Source organism: Bos taurus, chromosome 18, assembly GCF_002263795.3.
Source record: "Bos taurus isolate L1 Dominette 01449 registration number 42190680 breed Hereford chromosome 18, ARS-UCD2.0, whole genome shotgun sequence".
Taxonomy (NCBI): Eukaryota; Metazoa; Chordata; class Mammalia; order Artiodactyla; family Bovidae; genus Bos; species Bos taurus.
Genome location: NC_037345.1, coordinates 56,402,558 through 56,425,915, shown reverse-complemented (window position 1 = coordinate 56,425,915; position 23,358 = coordinate 56,402,558). Strand labels below are relative to the sequence as shown.

Sequence of the window (23,358 nt, the reverse complement as noted above, 5' to 3'; positions counted from 1 at the left end):
TTTTTTTCTGATTCTTTTCCCTTAAAACTTACAAAATATTGACTACTGTTTCCTATGAAAGTGCTAGTTGTGCAGTTGTGTCCAACTCTGCAACCCTGTGGACTGCAGCTGGCAAGGCTCCTCTGTCCATGTAACTCTCCAGGCAAGAATACTGGAGTGGGTTGCCATTTCCTCAGGGGATCTTTCTGAACCAGGGATTGAAGCCGGATCTCCCACATTGCAGGCAGATTCTTTACTGTCTGAGACTCCAGGGAAATTCAACTGTTTCCTGGGTATATAGTAAATCCCTGTTGTTTATTTATTTTATACATGGTAGTATGCATCTGTTAATCACCTACTGCCAATTTATCCCTCCTCGGGCCCCCATGGCTAGAGATCTTATTCTGAGCTTCCCTACAGCCACTTGGGTGTCAGAGCCAGGAACACAGTAGGTGCTCAATACATGACAACCCTCTTCTCCTCTTTCCTAACCAGGCTCTCAAAGATCCCGACTGTTTCTTTAAATGCCCTGTGAGCCCTCAGACACCAGCCTGAGCTGGGGGCACAGAGTAGGCCTGCCTACCATGAATGGCCCTGTGGGTCCCTGGGCTGTGTGATAGCGTGGTGTCTGTGGGCTCTGCCTACATACATTTAGCAGATCAACAATAAATGGTAGTTATAGGCTCTGGGTTGCTTCCCCCTGGGATCTGTGGCTGCTCTGCACAGATAGAGTAGGGCTAATATACACAGCTATGTGGTAGGGTCTGCACATGCACCACAGGACCACACGAAATGGCCCTGGCTGTGTGCACACAGTTGTTCAATCGCTAAGTTGTGTCTGACTCTGCAACCCCATGAACTGCAGCACGCCAGGCTTCGCTGTCCTTCACTACACAGTTGGGCTGCCATAAGCAACAGTGGGGGGCCCTGGGTATGTGCCCACTGTAGGGTTGCATGAAATGACAGTGTGGCGCCTGCTGTGCACATAGTAGGGCCATCAAAAGTGACAATGTGGCCTCCAGGCAGGGGTGACCGTCAGTGCCTTGGGACCTGTCTGCCAGGAAGACTGTGGGTTGGGGTGACCCGGGTGGTATTAGGGGTGGCAGGACTCGAGGTGATTCCCTGCTACTCACATAAGACACGGTGCTGGCGGAGGCCTGAGGAAGTCACAGGACACGAGACACGGACCAGGACACGGCACATGGAACATGGACAGACACACAGGTGAACGAGGTTGGGGGAGGGGCAGGGGGTGGGATAGAGAGACAAGGGGCTGGGGAAACTGGCCTGTGGAGCGGGGTGCCTGGGGGTGGGGAGCGGGCGGCGGCCCCATCACCTGGGGTTTGAATCGGGGCTAGCCCTTCCTGGGCGTGTAACCTTGGACAGCCGACCCACCCCAGGTGTGACTTTGCTTTCCCATCTTTAAACCACACCCACCTCACTGGGGCGTTACAGTAATATAAGTCAAAGGACTAGGGCTATATATAAACGCTCACTTACAAAGCAAACCTGGGCACTGCAGGAACCTAAACAGGCCAGACACATAGTGGGTGCTCTGGGATGTAAGCTCCTACTATGTGCCAGAGGCACTGTTCCAAGGGTCAATGAGGCGAAGGACTGGCTGTTGCAATTTTTATGTCCATCCTGCCTCGGCTCCCAGCACTATATATATCAGGCACATAGTAGGGATTCAGGGGTGGGGGTGGGGCAGAGGCAGCCAGGAGAAGGCCTGTGACTGTGTTCTTCCATGGGAGAGGTGGGGAGTTACTTAGGAGGGGAAGCAGAGCCTGAGAGGGAGGGAGCATCTGGTGGCAGGCTCCAGAGTACGTCCCAAGGCAGGTCACTTACCGGGACACCAGGCTCCTTCCGGCCCTTTGGTGATGATGCCACGTGGGCAAGGTACTGGATGACTTTCTTGGTGTTTTCTGTCTTCCCGGCCCCGGACTCCCCACTAAGGGGGGGCACAAAAGGAAGCAAAAAGGGTCAGCCCAAGTCACCAGGTAAGCCCCGTCCATTCCAAGCAGAGCCATGCCCAGCTGGGATCCCACTTCCTCCAGGAAGTCCTTCAGGATTACTCACGTGCAGAGAATGGACTGGTCCTCACGATCTGTAGGGGACAGAGGGGGACGGGTCACCTGGGAGGGTTTTTCCAGCGAGATGCTGGCCACCCTATTTTCAAAATCCTTCCCAAGGGCTAAGGAAAAGCTGGGTTTTTGACATATGATCTTCCTAGATTCTAATACCTGATCCTGACTCAGCCTCTTTTGGCTGTATGGCTCTGGGAAAGCAGCTGTCCCTCCCTGAGCCTCAGTGTGTCCTAACCTGTAAAATGAAGACAACAAACTCCAACCAAACAGAATGTAATTCACTCAACAAACTTCAATTTGAGCCCCTACTATGTGCTGCCTCGGGCTGAATGATGACATTCAAAGATGTGAGAGTGAGATCCTAGACCCCAGGCTCAGCCTGTAATAGCAAACAGGCCACAGAATGTAGTGATGGTGACTGATGGCCCACTGGGGGTCGTCTGCCCTGAGGGCAGAGAGCACAGCTCGGTCCCTACTATCTCCTCCTCCGCTCATCCTGGGTCTGACAAGTTGCTGTTAGTCATTCAGCCGTGTCCAACTCTTTGTGACTCCATGGACTATAGCCCCCCAGGCTCCTCTATCCATGCAATTCTCCAAGCAAGAATACTGGAATGGGTTGCCATGCCCTCCTCCAGGGGGTCTTTCTGACCCAGGGATTGAACCTGGGTCTCCCTCATTGCAGCCAGATTCTTTACCATCTGAGCCATCCCTTCAATAAATGCACACAGACCAGCTACTAAGTGTTAGACACCAAGGACAGTGGGAAGTGGCAAGGTTCATGGCTCTCCCTAGGCTTTCTGACTCTGCAGGTCAAGAGTAAAGGCTGAGTTGACATTTCAAACAAGTTCCTAAGTGATGCTGAGGCTAATGATGAGAGGACTACACTCTGGGAACCACTGCTTTGAAAATACAGCTTATATGCTGCCTACTATTAATGTCATGATAGAAAGATACAAACTTTAAAATGTTTAATATGTTTTTTAATATATACAAGTATTTATTAAAATAGATGACCTACAATAAATAGATAATGAGTGTATTACATGTACCACATGGAATTATGGAATTTTGCCCCGAGTAATCAATTGTCATGGAGTAAATGGCACCCCTCTGATGGACATCCTTATACAACGCACAACCTGCCCAGCTGTACACAGCGAGCCCATGCTGCCCATTCTCTAAGGGGTGGCATTCACTCACAACAACATAGATCGTGTCAGCAACATAAATGTTGAATGAATGAACGCTCTTAAGAGACACTGTTTCAAGAGGAATTTTTATAGAAGCCTGGAACCAATGAGCTTCCAAGTGATGCTTGTTGCAGGGAGGGGTAAACAAGGAGACAGATGAAAAGGGACCTGTCTGGTGGAACTCAGAGCCTTGCCCACTCGGCCCTCCATTTGTGTTCCCTCCTGCCCCACAAAGAAGCCTTGCAGAGTCTGAAATCCTTGAGCTGACATCTAATCCTGACCCCCAGCCTAGTCCCCATTGAAGAGGCACCTCCAGCAGCCCCTACCCCACACTCACCCTGGAGCATGCTTCGGTAGGCTCCCTCGGTCACTGCGTACACGTGGGGCGGCACTTCGTGGCGCTTCTTGCCCCGGTACATCTCCACGATGGCCTCCGTGTAGATGGGCAGCTGCTTGTATGGGTTGATGACCACACAGAAAAGGCCGGAGTACGTCTACAATGGGCAAGAAGGGAGAGGGCCTCAGCTAGCTACCTGCCTGTGACCCAGGGGCAGCACGGAGTTGCCATGTACAGCTGGGCAGGTTGTGCACTGCACAATGACATCTGGCAAAGGGACTGCCATTCGCACAATGACAATGTAGATTTAAGCATTTGTTATGGTTTCAGGCTGATGGTTGAAAAGAAGCTTTCCAAACTGCACAAAGGTGCTGTATGAATGAGGATTCACAAGGGGAGAGAATGGAGGCTTTGTAGCCCTGTCACTGCTTGGACTCACACCATGAAAGGACCAAGTGCAAGTTCATCTGTAGCATCATTCTTTTAAAATAACGAAGGACCGGAAACGATCTGGATGCATGGTCATGCAATGAATTCCTATGAGGTTTCTGGCCTCTACAGACAGAGAACTATCTCCGAAACAACATAAGAAACAAGGTAAGAACTTTGCAAGAAGAACACTTTTCTGAATCTGCTTGAATACACACAGAATATTTCTGGAAGAGTGCTTCCTGTATCTGCAGCCGCTGAAACTTGACGGGAACATGTCTGCGGTTTCTGTTGATAACAGACTCACAGGACCTGCGTACATGACAGTTTTGGTGGTTCCCTCTTATTGGAGGACATGCTAAATTTCAGGTTTGAGATGCGTGAAAATAAAGATGTAATTTTTTTTTTTTTGCATCCAAGTTTTTTTTTTTTTGCATGGATGCCCTGAATTTGTCCACACACCCTTTGGGCCTGAGTTCAGGACCTGGTAATCATTTAAGCACTGTTCCAGCTCTAACGGAGCCTCAGGTAGACGAGAGACAGGAGGGATCAAGGCAGTTAGACCGGCTAGAGAACTAGCTGACCACCTAGCTAACACAATCCAGAGAGCTAACTAGTTAACTTAGCTGGGTCAAGCTAGCTAATAAAGCCAGAGAGTTGCTTAGGGGCTCAGCTGCTGTTTAGTTGCTCAGTCATGTCCGACTCTTTGCGACCTCATGGACTGCCAGGCTCCTCTGTCCATGGGATTTCCCAGGCAAGAATACTGGAGTGGGTTGCCATTTCCTTCTCCAGGGGATCTTCTGGACCCAGGGATCGAATCCATATCTCCTGCACTGGCAGGCAGATTCTTTACCACTGAGCCACTGGGGAAGCCCCAGGGTCTCAGCTAGTTAACTATGAAACCAACTAGCTACTTAGGCAGCTAGTTAGCTACTTAGCGAGTTAAATGACCAGCTATTTACTTGTCGATTGACAGCAGAACTGCTTTAAGCTCCCAGACAACTTGAGCTTCTCAAGCAGAGTGAGGGTGTGGCCACCGCAGGCTGCCCGGTGCCAAGCTTTTAAGGATGGGAGAGTGGGTGGCCAGCCCGGAGCAGAACAACCGGTTTGCTGGGTGTCTGCCCGCCCTGCCAGCAGCTCCCCAGAGCTCTCAAAGGGCGGGGCAGCCAGACCACATTCCCAGGGAGGGTATCTCATGGCTGCTGGCGCCTTGGCCCCCACTTCTGGCTGGCTGAGGAGCCCCCTCCTGCACCCCATCCCCGTCCCAGCCCCCTCCTGCCAGCCATACCTTATAGCCAGGGCAACACCCTAGAGGGAACCTGAGCTGGCTGCCAAGGCCAGGGGGAAAGGGGCTGAGGCCGGTGCGCCTAGAGAGGGCCGGGGCCACCTGAGTGGCCGGCACACAGCTGCAGAAGCCTGGCTGGAAGGGCCTGGGGCAGGACTCTGAAGGCGGACCCGCCAGGTCCAACTCCCCGCTGCCACCGCCCCTCTGCAGCCCAGTGACTCTCCCCTCAGTCTCGGTTTCCTCCCTGAGAAACCCTCCCCAGCTCATTACCGAGGCAGTAGGGATTAAGGAAGACAGAAAATAAAAACCAGACAGCCCAAGGCGGGGCGATAAAAGGTGCTCCAGTCTTGGCGCTGAGACACACTCAGGTTCCCAGCCCACCCGGGAGCTAAGACTCAGACTCGGATGCTGTGTCATCCCACGTATCTAGCCTGTGTGACTGGACTCCAGGTGTTTGCCCTCTCCAAGCCCAAGTTTTCAGCTCTGGAGAAATGGAGCTCTGAACCTCCACCATCTAGAAGGATTCTGAGAGTGACATGATGTCAAGCATCTTCAGGTGCCTCCCGGAGCAGAGGGCACAGCCAGCGTCCAGCAGATGGGGTCCCCTTCTGCCCTGGGCATCTCAGGGAAGGGACCACATCAGGCCAAATAGCCTATGAGCAACAGGATCTGGTTTCTGGAATCCTGGACACCATCCACTGGAAGGCACTGTCTTTCCCTTTGGCCAGTTAGTATTTACTAAGCACAGCCCAAGGACAAGCCAGGTGGAGCTTGAATCAAATCTTCTAGCTGGGTGGCTTGAGCACACTCCTTAACTTTCCCGGGTCCCCTTTTCATCACACAGACATGGGAACAGTGCTTCTACAGAGGGCTTCAGGGAGCTACCCACAAGTTCATGTTGCGAGTACCGAGCTGAGCGTGAGCCCTGGAACCCTGTGTGTGCTTATTTTTTATTTATTTACTCAATTATGTCACATCTCAAAGCATGCAGGATCTTAGTTCCCTGGACAGGGCTCAAACCCGCACCCCCTGCAGTGGAAGTGTGGAGTCTTAACCACTAGACCACAGGGAAGTCCCTATGCACGCCTAATACATTAGCTGTTAACTACTCCTGGGCCAATGTCTTTTCCTCTCCAAGCCGTGGGCAAAGGAGGTGATGACCCCTACCTCACAGCCTTATGTGGTGAGGGGGTCAACAAGATCATACTGAAATGAAGTTTAGAATAGCACCTCACGGAGAAAGCAGGCACTCCCTGAGTACTAATGATTATTGTTAAGGCCGAATTTCCTTCCTGTCTGGGCTTCCGGAAACTTCCATCTCACTTTCATTTGTCAGGTCCCAATTCTCTGACTCTCAGACCACACACAGCCTTCACTCAGGCCTCACCATTTTCCCCCCTGAACTTTCCCAACACTCTTCGCACTGCTGTGGATAGAATGGGGGGTCTAGAGTCAGAAGGCCTAGGTTCAAATACTGGTTAAGCTGGTTGGTAGCTGGTGGGGCGTGGCCTAAGTCTTGGCCCCTCTCTGAGGCTAAGTGTCCCCACTGACAGAATGGGGATGATAGGAGATACCCTACAACATTGCTGTGAGGGTTCAGAGTGTTTACTAACAGGAAAGGGGTGGCTCAGGGTTTTGGGTGCCTCTCTGATCCCCTGACTTTGATGAGGTCCAGGGCAGTGGCCTGGACAGAGGCTCACAGAGCTCCCATGGCTCACAAAGACAAGTGAGGAATCCTAAGGGCCCCACATAGGCTGCAGAAGGTGTCACCTCAATCCAGGGCCAGATAATCCTGAGGTCAAATCCCACCTCTGCCACCAAAAGCTGAGGGGCCCTGAGCAAGCCACCGGCCCCTCTCACGGCCTCAGTCTCTCCCCCAAACAGGAGTCAGAATTCATAAAAATACCCTTATCTTGTGCTTATGACCCTTAACAGGGTGGACATTGAGGCCAGGTTATTTATTTTTATTTTTATTTTTTTGATACATCTCATCATTTAGTGACGTATTCTTTTATTACTTTCATGAAAGTTTTGCAGTTTTTATAACACATAAAACCAGCACTTTTCCTTTTAGGGTCTTAGGGAGATATTTTGCATCTATTCTTGACGGGCCAGTTTCAATGAGCAAGGCAGTGAGACTCCAGCCCTCTAAGCTGGTATTCAGAGTGTGACTCTGCGGCCAGCTGCCTGGGTTCAAATCCTTCACGTCCATGTGACCTGGGACCCAAGTCACTTAACATTCCTGAAACATCAGGCGATAAGGACAAGTCCCCAGCCCAGAAGTGAGCTGATAACCCACACGCAGCACTTAGAACAGTACTTGGCACATCATTAAGTGCTCGATAAATATTTGCTAGCCACCCATGATCATTATTTCTCATTATTATTGTCGACATTCCTTGTCAACATCTCTAATCCTGTTTGCTCTGAACGACACTCTGGCTGCCCATTAGAACCACCCTGGAAGCTTATTAAAAATGCCAGTGTCCATGTCACACCCCCCAGAGAGTCTGATTCAAATGGGGTGGGGCAGGGCTCCAGTGCTGGCATTTTGTAAAATTCCCCAGCTGACTATAACGAGAAGGCAGAGCTAAGAACCACTGCCCTACTCCACCTGCTTGCTGTTAAGATTAAACAACGTGAGACATTGAAAGGTTAACAGTGACTAGGGCACAGTCAACCTCACTGTGACCTGCTGCTGCTGCTAAGTCGCTTCAGTCGTGCCCGACCCTGTGCGATCCCGTGGACGGCAGCCCACCAGGCTCCTCCGTCCATGGGATTTTCCAGGCAAGAGTACTGGAGTGGGTTGCCATTGCCTTCTCCACTATGACCGGTCCTGTCTTAATCCTGCTGCTGCTGCTGCTGAGTCGATTCAGTCGTGTCCGACTCTGTGTGACCCCATAGACGTCAGCCCACCAGGCTCCCCCGCCCCTGGGATTCTCCAGGCAAAAACACGAGTGGGTTGTCATTTCCTTCTCCAGGGAAACTTCCCTACCCAGGGATCGAACCCACTTCTTCTGGGGCTCCTGCATTGCAGGCGGATTCTTTACCACTGAGCTACAGGGGAAGCCCAGTAAAGGAGCATCCACCCTTCTCCAGTACTTTTGCCTAGAAAATCCCATGGACAGAGGAGCCTGGTAGGCTGCAGTCCATGGGGTCGCGAAGAGTTGGACACGACTGAGCGACTTCCTTTTCACTTTTCACTTTCATGCATTGGAGAAGGAAAGGGCAACCCACTCCAGTGTTCTTGCCTGGAGAATCTCAGGGACGGGGGAGCCTGGTGGGCTGCGGTCTATGGGGTCGCACAGAGTCGGACACGACTGAAGCGACTTAGCCGCAGCAGCACTGTATAATATGAGACGCCTGCAATGGGGTCTGAGGCAGTCCTGGTAATCCAATAATTTATCACTTGGCAACTAAGGGTGGGCACTGTTATCCGACCTGAGGGGAGAATTAGAAACAGCCTCACGTCGGTTCCAGCTGGGGTGCTGACACCCAGCCGCCCCACCCCCCAGGCAAGGCCCTCCCGGGGAAGGAGGCCACTCACGTAGATGAGGCCGGAGTAGTAGCGCTCGCGGAGGTTGTGCAGCACGGAGGCCTCGTTGAGGCAGGTCAGCTCGGCCATGTCCTCGGCCTTGCTGAACTTGGGCGGGTTCATGCGCTGGATCTGGTCGCGCGGCAGCCGCAGCCGCCGGCCGCTCTCCGCCAGCTCCACCTCGGCCTCCTCGTCGCCCTCGTGCCGCAGTGCCGCCGCCTCGAAGCCGTGTAGCTCCGACGGCACCCACACCAGGCGCCGTGCCGTCCACTCCACCTGCGGGGACGTGCCCGAGCCCCCGGGCCCGCTGCCCACGCCCGGCCCGCGAGGTGCGAACAGGAACGGCTGGGCGGCCTCGGGCACCGGGCCCGGCCTGGGGGGCGCCTTCCGCCCGGGAACCGACACGGTCACTGCTGCCATGGTCTGCAGGGAGAGAGCAGAGCACCGGGGTCAAGGAGGGTTTCCATCCCCACCCCAGATTCCCCTGACAGTCGCCACTGCCTTCCCCACCAAACCTCAATTTACACTTCTGCAAAACGGGTTCACAGACCTCTTTTTACCCATTCTACCATCCACCTCTCTATCCACTCATTCAATAATTCGTGTGTGTGTGTGTGTGTGTGTGTGTGTGTGTGTGTGTGTGTGGCTGGACCACCAGGCTTCTGGGATCTCAATTTCCCCACCAGGGACTGAACAGGGGCCACTGGCACTGAAAGCTGGGAGTCCTAAGCACTAAACCGCCAGCGAATTCCCAATTCAATAATTCTTGAATAACAACCTTGAATGTCCATTGACAGATGAATGGATAAAGATGTGGCACATATATACAATGGAATGCTACTCAGCCATTCAAACAACAGAATGAAGTAATGCTGTTTGCAGCAACATGGATGGACCTAGGGGTTATCATATTAAATGAATTGTCAGAGGAAGACAAATACCATATGATACAACTTACATGTGGAATCTAAAATATGTAACAAATATACTTATCTAGGAATGAGAAACAGACCTACAGACATAGAGAATAGACTTGCTCGGGCCAAGGAGTGGGGGATGAGGGAGACAAGGACTGGAAGTTTGGGATTAGCAGATGCCAACTATTAGAGATAGAATGGATAAACAGCAAGGTCCTACTGTTGAGCCCAGGGAACTCTATTCAATGTACAGTGATAAACCATAATGGAAAAGAATATATATGTATAACTGAATCACTTTGCTATACAGAAGAAATTAACACAACATTGTAGATCAACTATATTTCAATAAAATACATTTTCTAAAAATAATTCTTTAATAAGCCAGTCTATGCTACTGTTCAAGGTGTCAGCCATATGGCAAAGAACAAGCCAGAAAAAGATTCCTGCCTTCCTAAGGTGTTTACATTCTAGCCCTGATCTGGCTATCATAGGAGCCATGGCCATGTGAGGCTACTGGAGAGTTGAAATGGAGAATCCACACTGAGATGGGTTCTGACCATAAGACACACACCCAGTTTCAAAGACAGCACAACAAAAAGCTCATTCGTGTTTCTTACATTTGGTAACATATTGGATTAAAAAAATACATCATCAGCACTTACGTCACTTGTTCCTTTTTATATCTTTATTTTTAATGTGGCTAGAAAAATTTAAATTACACATTTGGCTTGCATTGTGTTTCTGTGAGTTAGTGCTGCTCTAATCCCAGGAGACAGATTCAAAGATAAATAAGTAAATTATACCGTATGTTAAATGATGATACATGCCAAGGGGGAGAATGAAGCAGAGAACAGGGACTGTTAGGGTTGAGGGCCATTGAAGTTTTAATTGGGGTGGCCAAGGAAAGCCTCTCTGATGTGGCATCTGAATAAAGACCTGAGGGAGATGAAGGGAACAGGCCATGGGAATGTCAGACAAAAAAGCATTTCAGGCTGGGAGAACAGCCTGTACAAAGGCCCTGGGGCAGGCATGTGCCTCTATGTCTATGTGGCACTATGAGCTGCCAGTGTAGCTGGAGCCAGGTGATCCAGGGAGAACGGGTGGTAGGTAAGGAAAGATTACGGACAAAGGGGGTCAGACTGGGTCACGCTGAGGACCTTGACCTCATAGATGTAAGCCCTAGAACAGTGTCAACCTGATTTCTGTAACTCAGGTTCCCTGACCACCTCTAGGTCACTCCAGAACAGACCTGAATTTCATCACTTGGTTAGCAGTGGCTTTCTTCCCTGCAACCTGAAATCCTTCTCTTTACCATGGGCTGGCCCCATTCATTAACTTCTGCATTCACTCAACATTCCCTGAAGTTTTCTTAAGTTCTGAGCTCTGCCCAGAGTGAGTCTGGGGATCCAGATATGAGTCAGACGAGGCCCTGCTTCGAGGAGCACCTGATCTGGGGTCTCAGACACGTCTCAAACAGTCACAACCCAAGATGAGCTTTGAGATCTGAGCCAGCCTGTGCTAGACCCCCTTCCTGCCCTTAAAGGGGCTGCAGACCAGCAGGGAACAGAGCTTGGCAATCCCAGAGTAGTTTAAGCACCCTTGAGGAAAACTATGCCCCCTGTCCCTCACCGTGCCCTGCCCCTGAAGAAGCTGGACTCTGTTGTCTCCCACGGCCTCAGATGGCCACATCGCTGCCCACACACCAGTCACAGGACCCCCCAGTGCTCTGTCTCCCCCACCTTGGTGCTTCTGCCTCTGCCCTCCAGGACCCCCAGCCCCCAACTCCAACATATCTCTGGAGATGTCCCTCCAAACACCCAGCTCTTCTTGGACATCTCTGGATCTGATCCCAGCAGGCCCTTGTCTTTCCCTTACCTAGACACTCAGCTCCAGGCACACACCCTTCTTACCCCCAGGCACTCTCCCCACCACCAGCGGCCCCAGGCCCTCACCCTCACCCTATGACATTTGGTCCTGCTGCTCTCTGGCCTCAAACCCAAGGCCCCTGCATTCAAACAGCGGGCGTCTCCCGCCATCCAATGCCATATCTCTCTCCACGTCCCAGGCCCCAGGTCGCCCAGACTGACCAGGCCTCCTAAGTGGCCCTCATCCCTTCAGAGCCAAGTCCCATCCCTGGGACTTTACCCTTACCCTCACCCCACCCACTTCCTCTCCAGCTCACGGCCTTTGACCAGGAAGGGTTTGGGAGTTTTTTGCAATCACCCAGCCCTGTGCCTCCCTTCACTAGAGCCAAGAGTCTGAGCCCCAGGTCCCTCCTCCCTTGGACCCAGGAGTCCAGGCCCCCAGCCCCTCCTCCTCCAGACTCAGGAGTCTGGGCCCCCGGCAGCCTACATTTTCAGGAACCCTCAGACCTCTCCTCCCTTGGACCTGTGAATTCCAGCCCCCTTACCTCACTGCAGCCCGCTAGAGGCGAAGAGGCTAGAGGCGAAGAGGCTAGAGGTGAAGAGGCTAGAGGCAAAGAGGCTAGAGGCGAAGAGGCTAGAGGCGAAGAGGCTAGAGGTGAAGACGCCTGGGACCAACTTCTGAGAGCTGAGAACAGCTCTGATGGGGTGGCCTGGCCCTCTGGCAGCCCTGCCCTCCTTAACCAGCAGGAACACCTCTGCCAGGACTCATTTCTGTCACCAGTGCAGGTGAAAGCACCTGCCTGGGAGGGGCAGGGACTGCTGGCTGGAAAGGAAGGAGCCAGGGATCCACCCCTGGGGCAGGGGTTGGGGCCCTTGGCATCCAGCCCTCTGACCTCAGTCTAGTGCTAGGATCCAAGGGTCCTCTCTGCCTCCAGACTCAGAAATCTGGGCACTCAACCCCTCCTCCCTCAGACCCAGGAGTCCAGGCTCCCAGCCCCCTCTTCCCTCAAGATGTACACATTCCAGCTCTCAGGGGAGTCCTGGTCCCAGCGCCTTCCTCCCTCGAGACCCATGAGCCCAGCCTCCCAGAGCCGTCCTTAATCAGACCTGGGGTTCCCGGCCCCGGGGCCCCCTCCTCACATCCCGGAATCCCAGCGCGCAACCCCCATCTCCCTAAGACCCAAGTGCCTCACCCCGCGGACCCTGGGGGCTACCTGGAGGGCGCCGGCTGGTACAGGAAGCGGGAAGCTGGGGAGGGGGCCCAGGAATCCCCCGGCCTCTTCAGAGCTCCCAGGTGCGGCTACCTCCGCGGTCCAGCGCGGGGCGGGGCCACGTCGCGTCACCGGGAGGGAGCCCGGCTCTGATGTCACCTAGCACCTGCCCGGCTGGGGAAGGGGGCGGATCCCGGGGTTGCAAGGCCCTAGACAGGGGGATGGGGAGAGGCGGGGATGAGCCTGTTGCCAGGTGGGCGGAGGCGGCGCCAGGGCCCCTCCTCCTTTGGGCGAGCAAAGGTCAAGGACCCGCAGCGGAGAGGGCTGAGGACTCTGGAGGTTCGAATCCCGCTCAAGCTTTCTGGGCTTTGGCTTTCCTCTTCGCGAATGGAGGCCAATGAAATGAATAAACCCATGTGGGAGAAAGTGCCCAGCCCAGCGTTTAAACAAGTAATGCCCGGAGACATCATTTAATCTCGCAGAACTTTAGTTTCCTCAACCCTGGAAACGGGGCCGTACAATTCACAGGGAGCTCGAGACATACCGAAGAAGACGAGAACATGATTTTCTAGAGTCTGGAGCTTCAGTTCTCTGAACTGAGGACTAAATAATGGTAACTAAGTGCACCTACTATGGGCCGAGGGTTTTCCGGCTTTTAGAACAGTTGACCAAACTCATAGAATGATCTCAAAACCAGTGAGATAAGGACAATCAGCATCTCCATTTCCCTGGAGAAACTGAGGCATGGAGACGTGAAGTAAGTAACCGGCTCAAGGTCACACAGCCAGTAAGAAGGAGGGCTGGGGTTCAAGCCCAGGCCATTTTCTAAAGAGGGGATTTGGGTGGAATGCGTAGTAGGTCCTCAAAGATTTCTATTTCCTCTTCCCAAGTGGTAACTCTCAACCTCCTTCCCCATTTACTTCTTAGGAACTACAGCCTTCCTTAGCGGACTTCTGTTGGATTAAAAACGTTAAGGAACCCAGCACACAGTTGGTCTTCGAAGTGTTATTCTCGGCCCTGTCGCCCTGCAGTCACCGCCTCTGTGCGGCCTGTTTTTCTTTCTCTGTTAAATGGGTGCAATATAACCCATCTCGGGTTAATATAAAGTTAATTATTTAGTTATAAAAATAAAAGTGCCCAAGTACATCGCGGGGGCTCAAAGATGTCTTTCCCCACCCCTCTGCTCTGCCAGTCACGATGATCCCTGTCTCCGGTCCGCAATTTTTACACGTGAAGACAGAGACACAGTCATCGAGTGCGGGGAATTGAAGGCAATGACTCAGTATTAAAGCGCCCAATGTCCCAAAGCGAGCCTCAGTTTCCCCATCTGCGAAACAGGCCTGGGGCCTCCAGCGAGGACCCCAACCCGGCCTCTCCTAGAGGAGGAACTCGAGTTGTGGGGGCGAGTGGAGACGCCCCGCCCCACCCCGTCCCCAGGCCCCCAGCTGCCGTCCGGCTGAGCGCAAGGTGAGTGTCCACGTCACCGCCCCTTCCCCGCAGTTCGCGCCGGCCTCCGGAGCCCCGACCGCAACCTCGGAGCTCCAGCCTCCCGGGACCCAGTTCCACTCCCCGCCGCCTCAGGCGGGCAGCGGGCCCCGGGCACTCACCGGCTTCCAGGGCCGTCCCGAGGCTTCGGCCTGGGGAGAAGGAGGGGCGGGTCAGCCAAGAAAGCCCCACCCACACAAGCGCAACAGGGGCCAATCGGCGCCTGCTGCGACAAGCTATGGACTCGCCCACAGGGTGCGCACCCGCCAATCAAGAGGAGCGGCTGGCGGGAGGGGCCAATCAGAAGTTGCCGGAGTGTGCCAGCCGTGGGAAAAGAACGGCTCTGGAGCGTGGAGCTAGGCGGCACGGCAGCAGGCAAGACCCGAAGCCTGACAGGCAGGGGGTCCAACCAATGGCGAGGTACAAGGGGCGGCCAGGGGCGGGAAGCCCAAGGGACCAGGGTGAATGAGCCGCTTTGTGCACCAGACATGAATGAGGGCCTTTGTAAGGGTCGGCGTTGGGGGGGCGGCCGGAGGCCGGAATGCCTGGGTCCCCCGGGAGCCGGCAGGCATGAGAGAAGGGCGAGAGAATTCACTTTTGTCAAACGCCGACCGCGTACCACCAGGCACTCTCCAGGCTCTCACCCACCCAGAGGTGTGGGCATTACTGTCAGTAATAATAATAATGATCATTTATTGAGTGCCTGATGTATGCCAGGAGCTGTGCTAAGCGCTTTACCTGCATGATCTCATTTAATCCTTACAACTACCCCCTTGGAATTAGTGCTGTTAAGATCTTCATCTTCCAGATGAGGTAAACCGAAGCTTAGAAAGAGGATGTCTAACTGCTGGAAGTCATAGAGCTGGCAAGCGGCAGACCAAGGACTCGGATCCTGCCAAATCTGACGCTAGAACTTGCGCTTTTAACCACCAGGCTACACCCAGACGTTGGTTAATGCTTCCCAAATTATAGATGGGAAAACAGAGGCTCAGGAGAGAGGTAGGCACCTTCCCAAGGTCACAAAGTGAAGGCTCCTCTGAACCCTGAGGTGGTGCCCACTTCTGGAGCTAGCATGTTGCTGGTGAGCCGTGCACCACTGGTCTCTGACCTGTGTCCCAATTTTACAGGTGTACACTGAGACTTCAGGAAGGGTGAGCAGCTAGGCTTGAGAAGGGGGAGGGGAGGCTGGACTACACAGGACTCAAGTCCCAGACAGCCTGCCAACCTGTCTCCACTGCTCAACAGCTGTGGGGGCTTGAACCTGTTGCTGGCCTTTTTTTGACATTTTGACATTATTTCTGCGTCCGTCAAATGGAGAGGATGGCCCCTCTGCCCCCACCTTCACCACCCCTCCCCCCACAGCCTATTGCCAATGGGATCCTGTCAAACTTTGTCCAGACTGCACCCCTCCTCATCTCAGAACCTTTCATGGCTCCTTGTCAGAGTAAAAACCAAAGTCCTCATTGTGACCCACAAGACCCTGCATGATGTGGTCCCAGGGGGCCCCTGTGTGAGATCAACTCTCCTTCATTCAGCTCCAGTGATACAGGCTTTCCGGCTGTTCCTCAACTCCTCAAACACTCCCAAGGCATGGTTCTGCCTCAGGGCCTTTGCACTGGCTGTTTCTTCCCACAGATTTTGCATGGCTGCCCCACCTCACATCATCAGGTCAGATCCAATGTCACCTCCTCCAGAAAAGTGTAAGTGATAGTTGCTCAGTCGTGTCTGACTCTTTGCAACCCCATGGACTGTAGCCCACCAGGTTCCTCTGCCTATGGGATTCTCCAGGCAAGAATACTGGAGTGGGTTGCCATTCCTTTTGCCAAGGGATCTTCCCGACCCAGGGATGGAACACGTGGCTCCTGCATTGCAGGAGAATTCTTTACCATCTGAGTCACCAGGGAAGCACACACCTCCTCCAGAAGGCCTTTCCCAACCATTCTATAGAAAACATTTCACTTTCTTCCTTTGACTTCCTTGGCTTTTTTCCCCCATAGCACTAGAAGAGGTGTTTTTTGTTTGTTTGTTTACCTTTTTATCTTCTGTCTCTCCACTAGAACGTGAGTCCCACGAGGGCGAGGATCTTTCTTTTGCTCCGAGCTGGATTCTCAGGGTCTGGCACACAGGAGGCACTCCGTAAGTGTTTGTTGAACCAACAGTAGCAAGTCTTTGTGTGAATTAAATGAGTTAATACATGCAAAGAGCTGTCCTAGTATGGGGGAAAGATTAAATACACAAATTATGATTGCTATCACTATTTATTGCTCTACAAACAGTCTTCTGATAGCATGCAGGAGAGAAACAAGAGAGAAAGAAAAAGTCTAGAACAAGGGAAAGAAGCCAGAGAAAGGGGAAAGTTGACAGTTAAGAGATGGGGAGTGAGGAGACAGAAGGAAAGAGCTGGAGCTGGGCTGAGGGCAGACACGGGTGGGAGCATCCATCTCCCAACACCTACACTCAGCGATAGCAAAGGTGAGTCCTTATAGGCAAGAAGCTTTGAGATTGCCACAGTCGCTGCCCATTTCTTTGCAGGTGGGCAAACGGTTCCAAGGAGGGGAGGACCTTTGCAAGGACATCCTCAGTGATTATACGGTTCACGTGTACGAAGGCTGAGTGCTGGGAGCATGGTCGTCATCATGTTGATGCCTCCTCGTGCCAGTCCTGTAAGCTGGCACTGTCATTATTCCCACTTTCAGGCCTGCAACGTGCCCAGGGTCTCCTGGCTGCCTTTGAAGGCAGATCTGGGCTCAGACTGCAGTGGGTCTGTGCTCTTAGCCAAGACTCCCAGAGACAGAGGAGAGCACCTGTTACCCTAGCCAGCATGTCTACCGTGGAGTCCTCTTGCCATGAGGCTAACGGGAGCTGCTGTTGATTGAGTGCCAGCTGTGCGCGGGACACTGTGGCCTTTGTCTGTATCTAACTCATTGGATTCTCTCAACAATCCTAGGAGACTGATACTTTTATTATCTGCGTTTGATTGATAGAAAACTGAGACGCAAATAGGTGATAATCCCATGTGCCCCAGAGAAGAGTGTGGACTGGGACACAACAGAAATTCAAGTGGGAATGAAACCTCTGGCGAGTACATTCTAACCATTTTCTACCTGGTAACTGGTGATGTCATCATCCCCACCCAGGGTCTAAACTGAAGATGTCGTTCTTTCTGCTCAATCTATAGGATAATTGATGACATCACTAAATGATAATAGGATGCCTGTTGCTAAGCACTTTTAATAGTTGCTGATATTTACTGAGTGCCTACTCTGCGCCGGGTGGGCTTCCCTGGTGGCTCAGCGGTAAAGAATCTGCCTTCAGTGTAGGAGATGTGGGTTCGATCCAGGGCTTGGGAAGATCTCCTGGAGAAGGAAATGGCAACCCACTCCAGTATTCTTGCCTGGGAAATCCCATGGACAGAGGAGCCCATGGAGAGAGGAGCCTGGTGGGCTATATATAGTTCATGGGTTCATGAAAGTATGGGACACGACTTAGTGACTAAACAACAACAATTGTGTGCCAGGCACAGTTCCAGGTTCTTTGTATGTATTAACCCCATGATCCTCCCAATAACTCTAAGTGGTAGGTATTAGTCATACCCATTTTACAGTAAGGACACTGAGGGAAACCTACCCAAGACTACATAGTTAGAAAGCATGAGAGCCTCTGGATTTGAACCCAAGCAATCTGGCCCCAGTGTCTAGGGTGTAGATACCTATGTGAAATCACCAGAATGTACACCAGGTCAGAAGGAGGCACCCTGCTCCCTCAGAGCCCTCCATCTGGCCTCCATCCAAGTCTGCCAGAGAGGGTCCTCAGCATAAAACTTCAAACTCATTCCCTTGACAGTCAAGTCATCCCCACCATGGATGGTGGGTGGATGCATCCCAGCGTGCATCCATCTCTTCACCCCCAGCACTGGGACTGTCTCCATTAAACTGTGAGTTCCCAGCTCTCAGGGACTGGCTCTGATTGCTCTGTGGATCCTGAGGGTACAGGACAAACTGCAGTAAAGGAGAAACTTGGAAAGTGAGGACAGATAGAATACTGTGATCGATGTGTGTAAGAAGAAAAGGAAATTGGAGTGTGGGAGCTTTCTCAGTTCCCAGAGATATTCTGCCAGCTGGCACAGCCCCATTATTCTTAACTCATAACTGCCTCATTATGCAGAATCTGAGTAATGGGCATCGGAAGCATGGGGAAAAAAAAAAACAAAAACAGCTGGGACCTAAGTCATGTACAAAAACAAAACGTTGGAGTTGACAGGAGAGGAGACAGGAAAGTCAGGGAGGGGGGGCTTCTCTATGGAAGAGGGTTTGGGGGATTTTTTTAAGTGAGAAAAAAATGGGGGGAGCAGTTTCCACGCCTGGCAGGGGTAAAGGAGCCCCGAGTCTTAACGAAGAAAAATAAAAGGACGAAGAGTATGCTGAGTTTCTCTGTGGGTCCTGACTATATTCCTGCCTGAGCAGTTCCTCCGTGGCAGAGATGTGAATGGTTCCAGTATTTTATTTTTGGTCCCTGGGCTGTTGTTTTCCCACATGTGACTGGAACTGGCTCTGAGACAAGAGCAAGCTGGCAGCCTCGTGTGGGTCACAGATGAGAGACCGGCTCAGTTATGTGACAACAAATATTTACTGAGTGCCTACTATGTGCCAGGCCTTGTTCCTGACCAGGGGTCAGCACAGTTTTTCTGTAAAAGGCAAAACAGTAAATATTTTCAGGTTTGAGAGCCAGATGGTCTCTGCTGTAACTATTCTATTTAGCAGGAAAGCAGCCATAGATAATATGTAAACAAATGGGTGTGGGTTTGTTTCAATAAAACTTTATTTATACAAACAGAAAATCCGAGGATTTAGCCTGTGGGCCATAGTTTGCAGACCCTTGTACCAGAAGCCAAGGAGACAGAAGGGACAAAGATGTAGTTCCAGCCCTTAGAGAGCTCACATCGATCTACTCCTACATGGCAGGCAGAGGGAACCAGTTCACACCTAAGTTAGATCTTGTCCCTCCTCTGCTCAGCGTCCACCCCTAGCTCCAGTCTCAAAGTTAAAGCAAGGTCCTACCCCATCTGGCCCCCCTTGTCCCCTCTCTACTCACAGCTTCCTCCCTCTCCCCCTTGATTACTTTGCTCCAGCCACGCTGGCCTCCTCAATGAATCACCAACACACCAAGCTCAGCCCTGCCTTAGGACTTCTGTACACATCATTCTCTCTGTCCTGGAATGCAATTCCCTTAGAAAACCACTTGGCTCCCTCATCTCCTTTCAGTCTTTGCTCAGAGACCCACTTCCTCCACGACGACTTATCTGAGCAACCTCTCCTCTGAATCACTAATACCTCTCACTGGTTCTGTGTTTTCTTTGACCACAGCACTCATGGGTGCAGGCTAAGTCGCTTCAGTCATGTCCGACTCTTTGTCACCCCATCAGGCTTCTTTGTCCATGGGATTCTCCAGGCAAGAATAGTGGAGTGGGTTGCCATGCCCTCTTCCAGGGGATCTTCCCGATCCAGGGATCAAACCCTTGTCTCTTACATCTCCTGCATTGGCAGGCAGGTTCTTTACCACTAGTGCCGCCTGGGAAGTCCACAGCACTCAGAATTCTCCAACTTGCCAGTAATTTACTTAGTACACTTATTACCTATTGTCCAATGCCTCCCATTATAACATCAGCTCTGCACAGGTGAGGATTTTTGTCTGTCTTCCCAGTGCCTACAACAGAGCCTGGCACTCAGTCAATCCTCAACAAATACTTGCCGAATGAATGAATGTGTTCTGGTGGTGGACACAGACACCAAACAAACAGACATATAATTAGAGAGCACAGTGACAAGTTGGGGTAAGTGCTACAAAGAAAAAGTACAAAGTGGAGGGTCAAAGAGGGAAGGTCTCAGGGGGTTCTTTAGAAAGAGAGTCAGGGAAGGCTCCCTGAGGAGGTGACATTTGGAGTGAAAAGATCATATGACTTTGGATCTCTGAGATGAGTGAAAGTCATTCAGTCAAGTCCGACTCTTTGTGATCCCATGGGCTATACAGTCCGTAGAATTCTCCAGGCCAGAATACTGGAATGGGTAGCCTTTCCCTTCTCCAGGGGATCTTCCCAACCCAGGGATCGAACCCAGATCTCCCACATTGCAGGCGGATTCTTTACCAGCTGAGCCACCAGGGAAGCCCAAGAATACAGGACTGGGTAGCCTGTCCCTTCTCCAGCAGATCTTCCTGACCCAGAAATCAAACCAGGGTCTGCTGCGTTGACTTTGGATACTGATGAATAAATACATGAATGAGTGGATGTGTAACTGCTGGAATAAGTGGATGAATGCGGGCATAGATGACTGAACAGATGGATGGATGGATGGATGGATGGATGGATGAAGAGTATACACAATGAATAAGTGGATAGATGGCTGGAATAATCACTTACTGCATAAATGGAGGAAAAGCTGGACAAATGGAGGCAAGGATGGATGGACGGATGGATAAATGATCTTTCATGCCTCCATACCTTTGCACGTGCTGTGCCTCCTACTCGTTACGCCCCTCTATCTCTTCACCCAGGAACTCCAGATCAACTTCTCAAGGCCCGCTCTGTGCTCAGAGTGTGTTGAGGGCTTCCTGGTCTCACTCCACCCTATGCCCCACAGGAGTTTGCTCGCTCTCCTGTTGATGCTCTGATCACACTGGATTGGAATAATCTGTCTGTGAATAGCTTACAGACAGGCATCCTCCACCTCATTTCCCTAACCAGATGTACCCCCCAGTCATATCTGATGTGTATTCTCCACAAAAAGTTTACTATGTAATATTATGAGGTTCCTGACCCATTGAAACTGTAAAATAATAAATATGTGTTGTTTTGAGTCACTAATTGTTTTTTTCCATTATGCAGCAACAGGCTTGGGTAGTAGGCTCAGAGAGGTAAAGCAACTTGTCCCAGATTACACAGCCAGAAAGTGACAGAGCTGGAAATTGAACCCAGGCAGTCTGACTCCAGAGTCTACGCATTTAGCCATTCTGCCATGCTCCTTTTAAGCCTTGAACTTGCTGGAACATTCTTGGCACCTCCACCTTTACAAATGTCCACAGCATTGTCCTGCTGGGCACTGTATCTGCCTAGAATACTTCTTTTCCCATCACTGTCAGATCACTGTCAGTTCGTGCTCCTACTCTGGGCTCCCATAGCCCTGCCCCTCCTCTAATATACTCTGACCTCCCTGGGTCCTGCCTGTTTGAGCCCGGCATTTCCTTGCCCACCAGACGGAGGTCTCTGAAAGATGAGAAGAGGGTCTAACTTAGCACCTTGTCCCTGTATTCGTCGACACGGGGCCAGGTTCACTGGAGTCTGCAGGAAACTATGACTTCTTGGTGATCAGTTTGGCTCTTCGCCTGGTCTTTATCATCTTTGGAAGAGGGTGCTAATTATAGCTGCCCTTTATTGGGAGCTCGTGTGTGCCAACACCAGTTTAAATATTTTATACACAGGAACTCACTCAAATCATACATCAGCTCTAGGAGGCAGGTGCTGTCACAGTCCCCTCTCACAGATGAAGAAATCTGTGGCTGGGAGATGTCACCCCAGCCTGCACAGCTAGGAAGTGACAGGGCAGGACTCCAATCTGGGAACCCGCTCAGCCAGCCGATGTCCTGTCCCTGAGTGAACCCCCAGAGGGGCCATCATGGTTACCTTGGGGTCTGCAGTCCCCAGCCTTCACTCGAGGAACTAACTCAAAAAGTGGGTTCCTGCACCCTACCCTAGAGGTGCTGGTTAAGTAGACCTGAGTGGGCCCCAGGCACCTGCATTTCTATAAGTTCCCAGGTGATCTCGTGGCACGTGGTTCTTGGTCATACCTGGGTCAAAGAGCCTGGCATCATCCTTGATTCCTATTTGCTCCTTACCTCCAACATCCAACCCACATATTGTCAACTTGACTTTCAAAAAGTCTCCAGGATCTGATCCCATGTTGCCCCACCCCCACTGTGACCACTCAGGTCACATCCACCATGATCTCCTGCTTGGACCATGGCAGTCACCTTCTCTCTGGTCCCCCTGCTTCTGCTCGTTGCCTCTCTCAGCCCATTACCCTCAGTCAGCTCACATCCCTCTGCTCAAAGTCTTCCTATGGTTCCCATCTCACTCAGAATAAAAGCAAAGTCCTCACTGGGGCCCCAAGCCCTTCTGGATCTGACCTGCTGTCTCACCCCCACCCTCTCCCCATCACCCACTCCATCCATACCACCCTGCCCACCATTCCTTGAACACACTCGTGCTCCCACCTCAGGGCCTTTGCATGGGCTGCTCCCTCTGCCTGGAAAGCTCTCTCCCAGATAGCACCATGACTCTCTCCCTTTGTTCACTCAGGTCTTTGCTCAAACGTCACCTCGGCAATGAGGCCTTCTCTGACCAATCTCTACCATCGCAACCGGCCCCCAGGCACCCCAACCCCAGTCGCTTGTTCTCCTGTCTGTTTTCCTGTAGCGCTTTGAACTGTCCAGCATATTATGTCATTTACTTATTTACCGTGCTTGGTATTTCCTGTCTGTCTCTCCTTGATCACAGAATATTCAGCCATATAGAGGATGGGGGCTGTGCTTTATTCAAAACTCTCTCCCAGCAAATAGAACAGTTCCTTGTACCTACTCAGTGCTCCATAAATATCTATGGCATGAATGAAATAAATCCTTTAAGAAATTCTGCTTGGCCTTCCCTGGCAGTACAGTGGATAAGAATCCATCTGCAAGTGCGGGAGACACAGGTTCAATCCCTGGTCCGGGAAGATTCTGTATGTCTCCAGGCAGCTAAGCCCATGACTGCAATTACTGAGCCAGCGCTCTAGAGCCCGAGACTGCAACTACTGAGCTGAGGTGCTGCAACTCCCGAAGCCTGCATGCCCTAGAGCCTGTGCCCCTCAACAAGAGAAGCCTGAGCACTGTGACAAAGAATAGCCCCTGCCCACCACAACTAGAGATAACCAGTGCCCAGCAACCAAGACCCTGGCAACCAAAACCAAAATAAATAAATAAAAAAGAAATTCTGTTCAAGCTGG

The 23,358-nt window shown here is 51.8% G+C and overlaps 1 protein-coding gene and 1 long non-coding RNA gene across 5 annotated transcripts in view; one reads left to right on the top strand and one right to left on the bottom strand.

The window, feature by feature from the left end:
• Positions 1-14,493, bottom strand: part of MYH14 (myosin heavy chain 14) — a 78,930-nt gene extending 64,437 nt beyond the window's left edge. Inside the window, exons 1-7 of one of the 4 annotated variants that reach the window (XM_059877086.1) lie at positions 14,446-14,493; positions 12,842-13,047; positions 8,855-9,265; positions 3,594-3,750; positions 2,059-2,086; positions 1,828-1,930; positions 1,113-1,136 (exon numbers count right to left, since the gene is read on the bottom strand). In XM_059877086.1, the coding sequence (XP_059733069.1) occupies positions 1,113-1,136; positions 1,828-1,930; positions 2,059-2,086; positions 3,594-3,750; positions 8,855-9,262 (720 nt within the window). In that variant the 5' untranslated portion in view covers positions 9,263-9,265; positions 12,842-13,047; positions 14,446-14,493. Of the gene's footprint in view, positions 1-1,112; positions 1,137-1,827; positions 1,931-2,058; positions 2,087-3,593; positions 3,751-8,854; positions 9,266-12,841; positions 13,048-14,445 lie in introns of those variants that run through there. The other 3 variants (XM_010815239.4, XM_015458254.2, XM_010815236.2) reach the window with 3 other exon arrangements.
• Positions 14,494-14,557: 64 nt separating this feature from the next.
• On the top strand, positions 14,558-21,178 carry LOC104974912 (uncharacterized). The gene is made up of 3 exons (XR_812911.4): positions 14,558-14,743; positions 16,381-16,459; positions 16,856-21,178. It is a non-coding gene; the product is annotated as an uncharacterized lncRNA (long non-coding RNA).
• Positions 21,179-23,358: the final 2,180 nt, after the last annotated feature.